Genomic DNA, 10982 nt, shown 5'->3' with positions numbered 1-10982 from the left:
TTCATGCCGTCCCTAGGAGGGGTGCATCACTTGAGTGGATTGAGTCACTGATGTGATCTTCCTGTCTGGGTTGGCGCCCCCCCTTGGGTTGTGCCGTGGCAGAGATCTTTGACATGCTTTTTTCAACACTCTAGAGACAGCAGGAGTGGTAGAGATACTCTCAATGATCGGCTATGAAAAGCCAACCGACATTTACTCCTGAGGTGCTGACTTGCTGCACTCTTGACAACTACTGTGATTATTATTATTTGACCAATTTATGAACATTTGAACATCTTGGCCATGTTCTGTTATAATCTCCACCCGGCACAGCCAGAAGAGGACTGGCCACCCCTCATAGCCTGGTTCCTCTCTAGGTTTCTTCCTAGGTTTTGGCCTTTCAAGGGAGTTTTTCCTAGCCACCGTGCTTCTACACCTGCATTGCTTGCTGTTTGGGGTTTTAGGCTGGGTTTCTGTACAGCACTTTGAGATATCAGCTGATGTACGAAGGGCTATATAAATACATTTGATTTGATTTGATGACTTGGGTGACTGGATTCTTTGACAAATTTTGGGGCCTTCCTCTGACATTGCCTTTTATATAGGTCCTGGACGGCAGGAAGCTTGGCCCCAGTGATGTACTGGGCTGTATGCACTACCCTCTGTAGCGCCTTACGGCAGGATGCTGAGTAGTTGCCATACCAGATGATGATGCAACCGGTCAGGGTGTTCTCGATGGTGCAGCTGTAGAACTTTGAGGATCTGGAGACCCATGCAAAATCTTTTCAGTCTCCTGAGGGGGAAAAGGAGTTGTCGTGCGCTTTTCATGACTGTCTTGGTGTGTTTGGACCAGGATAGTTTGTTGGAAATGCGGACCCCAAGGAACTTGACACTCTCAACCCACTCCACTACAGCCACGCCGATGAGAATGGGGGAGTGTTCGGCTCTCCTTTTCCTGTAGTCCACGATCATCTCCTGTGTCTTGCTCACGTTGAGGGAGAGGTTGTTGTCCTGGCACCACACTGCCAGATCTCTGACCTCCTCCCTATAGGCTGTCTCATAGTTGTTGGTGATCAGGCCTACCCCCGTTGTGGCCACGCAGTCGTGGGTGAACAGGGTGTACAAGAGAGGACTAAGCACACATCCTTGAGGGGCCCCCGTGTAGAAGATCAGTGTGGCGGATGTGTTGTTACCTACCCTTACCACCTTGATGTGAGCCATGACCAGCCTTTCAAAGCACTTCATTGCTACCAATGTAAGTGCTACGGGCGGTAGTCATTTAGGCAGGTTACCTTCGTATTCTTGGGCACAGGGACTATGGTGGTCTGCTTGAAACATGTAGGTACTACAGACTCATTCAGGGAGAGGTTGAAAAAATCTGAGTACATGTCCTGGTAATCCGCCTACCCCCGCGACCTTGTGAATGTTGACTTGTTAAAATGTCTTGCTCACATCGGCTATGGAGAGCGTCATCACACAATCGTCCGGAACAGCTCATGCTCGCGTCACTGGGCAGCTCGTGGCTGGGTTTCCCTTTGTAGTCCGTAATAGTTTGCAAGCCTTGCCACATCCGACGAGCGTCAGAGCAGGTGTAGTAGGATTCAATCTTAGTCCTGTATTGACACTTTGTCTGATTGATGGTTCGTCTGAGGGCATAGCGGGATTATTTACAAGCGTCCAGATTAGAGTCCTGCTCCTTGAAAGCGGCAGCTCTAGCCTGCGTCTCCCCCTTATGAACCTGGTGTTCCTGAACCAGGAACATCAGGTTCAAAAGCGGTTTAAATGACAACTTGCAGCCATAGTGAAGGGTATGTGAGAGACACTTTGTGTGTACAGTATGTGTGTGCAAGGAGGAGAGGAGAGAAAATTAGTTCAAATAAGGGCATCTCTCTATCCAATCTCAGAGCTACAGGGAGGACTGCTACTCCCTGTCCCACACAAACTCAAGCCCACATTCATGTCAATGGATACCAATGTTTTTTTCAGTGACAGTAAGGGAGCGGTCTCTCCAAACAGTGTGTTGTTTATTAGTCAGACCTGATGTAATGAAGAGAGAGAAAAAGAGGGAGGAGGTGGAGAAGGGAGGGAAACGGCCTGCTTTTTTCAAAGGTCAGAATTCCAATGTGTGCCCAGGAGACAAACACGCACGCACGCACGCACGCTCGCACACACACACACACACACACACACACCTCTCCCTCTCAGATAGATAGACAGAAGAAAGGGGGAAAGGGTGAGGTGTCTATCTACTGTAACCCTCCTCCCTCTCTCATCATACAGCCTAGTAGCTGTACATCCTAGAGTAGGATCCACACTACAGAGCACCAATGAACTATCATGGTCCAAACACACCAAAACAGTCATGAAGAGGGCACGACAACACCTTTTCTCCCTCAGGAGACTGAAAAGATTTGGCACGGGTCCCCAGATCCTCAAAAAGTTCTACAACTGCACCATCAAGAGCATCCTGACCAGTTGCATCACTGGGGCCAAGCTTCCTGCCATCCAGGACCTTTATACTAGGCAGTGTCAGAGGAAAGCCCCAAAAAGATGTCAAAGACTCCAGTCACCCAAGTCATAGACTGTTCTCTCTGCTACCTCACGGCAAGTGGTACCAGAGCACCACGTCTAGGACCAAAAGGCTCCTTAACAGCTTCTACCCCCAAGCCATAAGACTGCTGAACAATTCATCAAATGGCTCCCAGGACTATTTACATTGACCCCCCCCCTCTCTATTTTTACACTGCTGCTATTCACTGTTTATTATCTATCCATAGTCACTTTACAAATGACCTCATCTAACCTCTACCCCTACACATTGACTCGGTACCGGTACCCCCTGTATATAGCCTCATTATTGTTATGTAATTCTCTTGTGTTACATTTAAATTTGATTTTTTAAAACTTTAGTTTATATAGTAAATATTTTGTTTTTACACTGCTGCTACTCGCTGTTTATTATCTATGCATAGTCACTTTACCCCTACCTACAAATTACCTCGCACATTGACTCGGTATCGGTACCTCCTGTAAATAGCCTCGTTATAGTTATTTTATCGTGTTACTTTTTATAATTTTTTACTTTAGTTTATTTGGTAAATATTTTCTTAACTCTTTCTTGAACTGCATTGTTTGTTAGGGGCTTGTAAAGTAAGCATTTCACGGTCATGTCTACACCTGTTGTATTCGGCATTTCACGGTCAGGTCTACACCTGTTGTATTCGGCATTTCACGGTCAGGTCTACACCTGTTGTATTCGGCATTTCACGGTCAGGTCTACACCTGTTGTATTCGGCATTTCACGGTCAGGTCTACACCTGTTGTATTCGGCATTTCACGGTCAGGTCTACACCTGTTGTATTCGGCATTTCACGGTCAGGTCTACACCTGTTGTATTCGGCATTTCACGGTCAGGTCTACACCTGTTGTATTCAGCATTTCACGGTCAGGTCTACACCTGTTGTATTCGGCATTTCACGGTCAGGTCTACACCTGTTGTATTCAGCATTTCACAGTCAGGTCTACACCTGTTGTATTCAGCATTTCACAGTCAGGTCTACACCTGTTGTATTCTGCATTTCACGGTCAGGTCTACACCTGTTGTATTCAGCATTTCACGGTCAGGTCTACACCTGTTGTATTCAGCATTTCACGGTCAGGTCTACACCTGTTGTATTCAGCATTTCACGGTCAGGTCTACACCTGTTGTATTCAGCATTTCACGGTCAGGTCTACACCTGTTGTATTCAGCATTTCACGGTCAGGTCTACACCTGTTGTATTCAGCATTTCACGGTCAGGTCTACACCTGTTGTATTCAGCATTTCACGGTCAGGTCTACACCTGTTGTATTCAGCATTTCACGGTCAGGTCTACACCTGTTGTATTCAGCATTTCACGGTCAGGTCTACACCTGTTGTATTCAGCATTTCACGGTCAGGTCTACACCTGTTGTATTCAGCATTTCACGGTCAGGTCTACACCTGTTGTATTCAGCATTTCACGGTCAGGTCTACACCTGTTGTATTCGGCGTATGTGAAAAATAAAGTTTGATTTGATCTGATTTACAGTAACTCACTACATTCCAAAGCACATAGAACGTATTGGCACAAGATGTGGAATCAATGCAGAGGTTCCATCAAGATATTCTACAGCTATCATCACACTGTCTGATGTAATGTATGAACATATAGGGGCCATATTGTCAGGGCCCTGGAGTGACATCAGACAAAAGGAAGAATTCAGAAGCCCTTCTCTGGCTCTGCTAGTAGGAAATGACACAAGCCTCAAGCATTTCCCCCCAGAGACAGGAAGACAGAAAGACTATGAAGGAGGTGCTGAGCTGGTTGGTAAATACTTCATGATCAGTGTTGGGGAGTAGTTAACTACATGTAGTTCAACTAGTAATTTAATTACATTTTGATGGAGCTTGGTGGTAGTTGAACTATATTCAAATCTTGGTAGTGTTTTCAGTAGTTAATTACTTTTTTTAATCATGTAGTGGTGTAGCTAACTACTGGAACTACATACTATACTTTTTAGCAAACATTTTAATAAAATATGGGTGAAGTAGGCAAGAACTATTTTTTGACATCAAACCTGCACAATTCACACTTGAAACTGTTTTTGTGTTTAATAGGCAAAATTACACATCTGACTCCAGAGTGATCTGTTTTTGCAATTTGTAGTCTATGACATTTCAGATTTAGATATGACTTTTTTTTCACAAAGTAGTTTGGATGTAGTGAACTTCATTTGAAAGTAGCTTTTTTCAGTAAACCATTTTTTTGTTAAGGGTAGCTTTAGTGTTGCTTAACTTCTTCCAGTGTGAGGTGATTGGTCGTTTCCCCCAAGTTAATACTAACTTAGTGAGTTTGTTTCACAAGGAAAGAGAGAGGGAGGGAGAGACAGAGAGAGAGAGAGAGAGAGAGAGAGAGAGAGAGAGAGAGAGAGAGAGAGAGAGAGAGAGGAGAGGGAGAGAGAGAGGGAGGGAGAGAGGGAGGGAGAGAGGGAGGGAGAGACAGAGAGGGAGGGAGCGACAGAGAGAGGGAGGGAGAGAGAGAGAGAGGGGGTGGGAGGGAGAGGGAGGGAGAGGGAGGGAGAGAGAGAGGGGGTGGGAGGGAGAGGGAGGGAGAGAGAGACAGAGAGGAGGGAGGGAGGAGCGACAGAGAGAGGAGGGAGAGAGAGAGGGGGTGGGAGGGAGAGAGAGGGAGAGGGAGGGAGAGAGAGGGAGGGAGAGGGAGAGAGGGGGTGGGAGGGAGAGGGAGGGAGAGGGAGGGAGAGAGAGGGAGGGAGAGGGAGAGAGACAGAGAGGGAGGGAGCGACAGAGAGAGGGAGGGAGAGAGAGAGAGAGGGGGTGGGAGGGAGAGAGAGAGAGAGGGGGTGGGAGGGAGAGAGAGAGAGAGAGGGGGTGGGAGGGAGAGGGAGGGAGGGAGAGAGAGGGAGGGAGAGACAGAGAGGGAGGGAGCGACAGAGAGAGGGAGGGAGAGAGAGAGAGGGGTGGGAGGGAGAGGGAGGGAGAGGAGGGAGAGAGAGAGGGAGGGAGAGACAGAGAGGGAGGGAGCGACAGAGAAAGGGAGGGAGAGAGAGAGAGAGGGGGTGGGAGGGAGAGGGAGGGAGAGAGAGAGAGAGGGGGGTGGGAGGGAGAGGGAGGGAGAGGGAGGGAGAGAGAGAGAGAGAGGGGGGGTGGGAGGGAGAGGGAGGGAGAGGGAGAGGGAGGGAGGGAGAGGGAGGGAGAGAGAGAGAGGGGGTGGGAGGGAGAGGGAGGGAGGGGGAGAGAGGGAGAGAGAGAGAGAGGGGGTGGGAGGGAGAGGGAGGGAGAGGGAGGGAGAGAGAGAGGGGGGGGTGGGAGGGAGGGAGAGGGAGGGAGAGAGAGAGAGAGAGGGGGTGGGAGGGAGAGGGAGGGAGAGGGAGGGAGAGAGAGAGGGGGGGTGGGAGGGAGAGGGAGGGAGAGGGAGGGAGAGAGAGAGAGAGGGGGTGGGAGGGAAAGGGAGGGAGCGAGAGAGAGGGGGTGGGAGGGAGAGGGAGGGAGAGAGAGAGAGAGGGGGTGGGAGGGAGAGGGAGGGAGAGGGAGGGAGAGAGAGAGAGAGGGGGTGGAAGGGAGAGGGAGGGAGAGAGAGAGAGAGAGAGAGAGGGGGTGGGAGGGAGAGGGAGGGAGAGGGAGGGAGAGAGAGAGAGAGAGAGAGAGGGGGTGGGAGGGAGAGGAGGGAGAGAGAGATGGGGTGGGAGGGAGAGGGAGGGAGAGGGAGGGAGAGAGAGATGGGGTGGGAGGGAGAGGGAGGGAGAGGGAGGGAGAGGGAGGGAGAGAGAGAGAGAGGGGGTGGGAGGGAGAGGGAGGGAGAGGGAGGGAGAGAGAGAGAGGGGGGGTGGGAGGGAGAGGGAGGGAGAGAGAGGGAGGGAGAGGGAGGGAGAGAGAGAGAGGGGGGGTGGGAGGGAGAGGGAGGGAGAGGGAGGGAGAGGGAGGGAGGGAGAGGGAGGGAGGGAGAGGGAGGGAGGAGAGAGAGGGAGGGAGAGGGAGGGAGAGGGGGTGGGAGGGAGAGGGAGGGAGGGAGGGAGAGAGAGGGAGGGAGAGGGAGGGAGAGGGAGGGAGAGAGAGAGAGAGGGGGTGGGAGGGAGAGGGAGGGAGAGGGAGGGAGAGAGAGAGAGGGGGGGTGGGAGGGAGAGGGGGGGAGAGGGAGGGAGAGAGATGTATCACCATTCTTTTAATGGTCACATTTATCAAACATTTTTCAATAATTAAGATACGTTTTTTTGCAATTTTTTTGTTTTGTTTGTCCACTTTTGTAACTTTTAATAACAAGGACTAGCTTTAATCTTCTCTAGGGAGGGAGGGAGAGGGAGGGAGAGGGAGGGAGAGAGAGATGGGGTGGGAGGGAGAGGGAGGGAGAGAGAGGGAGAGAGAGATGTATCATCAAGTTGCACAGGGTTTTGAACTTCTGACCCTCCCTGTGTTGTCTCTAGTGCTTATGTCTATAAAAGGACCAGGTTGTCATCACATATCTGAGCGACTGACAGAAGTTAGGGTTTCTGCTTTATTTACCTACTGGAGTGTTAGTTCTGCCCCAGGGGTTGAAAGAAACTGTATGGTCTGTGCTAGATTACCTGAGGCATCTAAGGATCGGACTTAACCTCTCTGAATAAGTCAAAGTCTCAAACTGTGTGACTCTCCTTATTGCCTTGCTAATGATTAGCATTCCAGACATTTTCCTTGAGACTGGAGACTTCAAATGTGACATATTTTCAGTGACTATACTTATAATGCTGATAACATTACCCCCAATGACCCCCATAATATGAGTAACATTCATTCTAACTATCCACAGGGCCACAACATAAGCTCACATATATTTAGCCTGCCCTCGTCCCATAGATCCCTTCATGGCACAGAGTTCTCATGCCTGCCAGCATATTTCACTTTGCATAATACACTTCCCCCACACTAAAATAGTCCAGGGTCTCTGAGCCACTGTCTACTACCACACCATGACAGCATGCACTGTAGCAGAAAACAGCCAATAGTCTATTCATGTCAAATAACTCTATAGAGTTCAGATCATCAAATTGTTCCCAATAATCAAACTGTTTCCAATACCAGAATTATTCAAATTCTTCACATTTCCAATAAGCATTTATCAATCAATCAAATGTATTTATAAAGCCCTTTTTAGATCAGCAGATGTCACAAAGTGCTGTACAGAAACCCAGCCTAAAACCCCAAACAACAAGGAATACAAACAAAGGTCAACCACAGTCAAATGTGAAAACTCTAAACCCTTAATCAACTGAGTGGGTTTAATCCCCCAAACAATGTACACTACTCAGAAGTTATGCAGATCTTTATGCCATGGATCACACAGGTGATTTCAGAGATCCACACCAACAATCCACTCAATCCTGTCACACACACCTTCTCCCCCAGTGTGTGTGTATCATGGCTCCCGGACTTACAAGCGTGCATAGAAGTCACAGAACTCCTTGTAGACTTTGACATCGCTGCGTCTCCTCTGAGACTTGGAGACGGGCAGCTCTGCCTCCCCACCGTTGGCATGACGATGACCGTTGAACTCCGCAGGGTGTGGTTCAGGGTCCTGGGCCTCCCCATTCTCCAGGATGGTGGGGGGCTGTGGCTGACTTTGAACCTGTACCTCCATAGGACACGACTCGGTAGTCCAAATACTAGTTAGTATAAGCTCCCAGTCCAACACACCCTTCCCCGGCCCTATCCAAATACAGGCTCTTTCCCAAACACTCAGTCCTAGAACAGTCCAATCCAAAAAGTAGGAGTAGTCTAGAAAGAGATGGCCTGAGCAGCACTGAGACAGAGAAGAAGACTGTCTGACTGCCCTGACTTCACACAGATCCCTGATACCTCCCTCCCTCTCTCTCTCTTTTTATCTCCCTTGCTCATACTCTCTCGTTCCATTTCACCCTCCCTCTCTCTCTCTTTTTATCTCCCTTGCTCATACTTTCTCGTTCCATTTCACCCTCCCTCTCTCTTTTTATCTCCCTTGCTCATACTCTCTCGTTCCATTTCACCCTCTCTCTCTCTTTTTATCTCCCTTGCTCATACTCTCTCGTTCCATTTCACCCTCCCTCTCTCTCTTTTTATCTCCCTTGCTCATACTCTCTCGTTCCATTTCACCCTCCCTCAACTCTCTCTCTCACATGCAGGTTGGCATTTATGGTAATGAATTTTGCCCTGGAGGCAGCTCTGCAGAGTGGTCACTAGCTAGCATAGCCACAAAATCATAAAATCACATTTTAAACCTAACCTTAACCACAATGCTAACCCTAATGCCTAACCCTAACCTTCAATTAAGGACAAAAAGGTCATTTTTGTAATATTATACATTTTGACTTTGCAACTGGCCCATCTAACGGACAGAGGTTACTGTGCCACTGGACACATAAACACACCAGTCTGGAATGGAGTCAATGGAATGGTATTAACCACATGGAAACCACATCTTTAATGTGATTGATACCACTCCATTGACTCCATTCCAGCCATTATTATGAGCCGTCCTCCCCTCAGCAGCCCCCACTGACACACACTTCTACATTATCACTCATGGAGATATGTTGTGATTTCTCACTTCCAGGAGAGAAACAGATGGTTTGGCTAAAGTCATAGCTCTGTGTGTGTGTGTGCGCGCGCTCAGGGAGATCCACCACATGGATCCAAGTCAGAAACAATGCTGAGTTGAGCAACTCAGTGTTTTGCTCAAGGGAGATTAAGGAGAGAAACATGCACTCTGCAATATGAAAACATAAATATTTTTTTAACCAGGCAAGTGAGTTAAGAACAAATTCTTATTTTCAATGACAGCCTAGGAACAGTGGGTTAACTGCCTTGTTTAGGGGCAGAACCACAGATGTTTACCTTGTCAGCTCAGGGATTCAATCTTGCAACCTTTCGGTTACTAGTCCAACACTCTAGCCACTAGGCTACCTGCCGCCCCATATAAAAGTAATCTCATCCATATTATGCCATTTTTAATCTACTGAATAAACACTTCACAAACATTTACAAATCAAAGTGACTGATAGTTGTTTATGTGGCTACACTCATCCCACCAGGGGAGAAACTGTCACTGGGGAAGGGGGTCCCCCCCACATTCAGAAATTTCATTTTTGTCCCCTCCAGTTTTATCATTGGAATGTGATACAAAACAAGGCAACGGTGTGCTTTAGGACCATGCAGATGCCTATAGCGGTCGGGTAGGCTGTTTGGGGTGTTTATCCCACTGAATAAACAATGTATATATAAAACAACGTGTATATATGCCCTCTCCCACACTTCTAGAAACAAAGTTGCGCCCCTACATCTTCCTGCTCTGACCTTAAATAAATGACACTTCGACACCACCAAAAGGCCAGGAGCATAAATCTACAGGAGATGTTCAAATAACTCTGATTCGGTGGGAACATATTCATCTCTTCTGTAAGAAAAACTATTTATCCAGAAGAAAACCTATTCTGTCCAATTATTTTAAAGCTAGGGTAGTGTTCCCGCTCCAAATCTCAATGCTGTGTGGCAGCCTGTGTGTCTCTCTAGAGAGGAGTACTGTGGACATGTGTGTCTCTCCACAGAGTCTCTACCAGAGACTATAAACCAGGAGTGCACAGGCATTCCTCTCTCTGCTATTCCAGCCTGTTTCCATCATTCCACAAATAGACGCCCAGGAAAGTATCATGTCCAAAATAGGTGCTGGCAGCTGACGCCAGCCCCCGTGTGTGTGTGTGTGTGTGTGTGTATGGGGGGCAGCTTTTCCCTCCTTCCTGTCCCTGGTGTGTGTCCTACTGCTAGGTGCACATTCACATATTACTCCGATTAAAACTACTAGGAGAAAGAAGGCCTCACAGGAAAACAAATCCCAAAAACAGACTGTGAGACACTGGTGTTAACTGACAGGACAATGGGACGGAAGGCGGGACCAAAACAGGAAACACTCTGAGCTGCTTTCCTAATTACAGCATACTGATTATACTGAGGAGAGGAGGAGCATTTCCATGTGGTCATGTCTCTGTTCATGTGGTCATGTATCTGTTCATGTGGTCATGTCTCTGTTCATGTGGTCATGTCTCTGTTCATGTGGCTTCCTCTCCTGCAGGTTAAATCCAGGGTTAGCCCCAACAACATGCAGACAAAGGAGGCTCCAGTAAAAAGGACTCAGGACAGGGCCAACAACAGAGAGAACCCCTGCCCCCTGGGGTCTGAACTACAGAGAGAAACCCTGCCCCTTGGGGGTCTGAAGTACAGAGAGAAACCCTGCCCCCTGGGGGTCTGAAGTACAGAGAGAAATCCTGCCCCCTGGGGGTCTGCAGTGCAGAGCGAAAGCCTGCCCCCTGGGGGTCTGCAGTACAGAGAGAAACCCTGCCCCCTGTGGTCTGAAGTACAGAGAGAAAACCTGCCCCCTGGGGTCTGAAGTACAGAGAGAAACCCTGCCCCTGGGGGTCTGCACTACAGAGAGAAACCCTGCCCCCTGGGGTCTGAAGTACAG

General features: G+C 48.6%; 1 protein-coding gene across 8 annotated transcripts in view; it reads right to left on the bottom strand.

Annotated features, from left to right (window-relative positions):
• The window catches only part of LOC109877771 (LIM and senescent cell antigen-like-containing domain protein 1), a 95456-nt gene that overhangs the window by 49855 nt on the left and 34619 nt on the right, over positions 1–10982 (bottom strand). The window contains exons 1-2 of one of the 8 annotated variants that reach the window (XM_031806298.1): positions 10430–10434; positions 2363–2367 (exon numbers count right to left, since the gene is read on the bottom strand). The exons of 4 other annotated variants lie outside the window; for them this stretch is intronic. Coding sequence is in view for 3 of the 4 variants with exons in the window: in XM_031806299.1 (XP_031662159.1) it covers positions 7927–8129 (203 nt within the window). In the remaining variant the exon portion in view is untranslated. Of the gene's footprint in view, positions 1–2362; positions 2368–7926; positions 8588–10429; positions 10435–10982 lie in introns of those variants that run through there. 3 more of the 8 variants (XM_031806299.1, XM_031806292.1, XM_031806293.1) reach the window with 3 other exon arrangements.

This window comes from Oncorhynchus kisutch, linkage group LG26 (genome assembly GCF_002021735.2).
Source record: "Oncorhynchus kisutch isolate 150728-3 linkage group LG26, Okis_V2, whole genome shotgun sequence".
Taxonomy (NCBI): Eukaryota; Metazoa; Chordata; class Actinopteri; order Salmoniformes; family Salmonidae; genus Oncorhynchus; species Oncorhynchus kisutch.
Note: the sequence above shows the minus strand (reverse complement) of the source record. Positions and strands in the feature narration are given on the sequence as shown.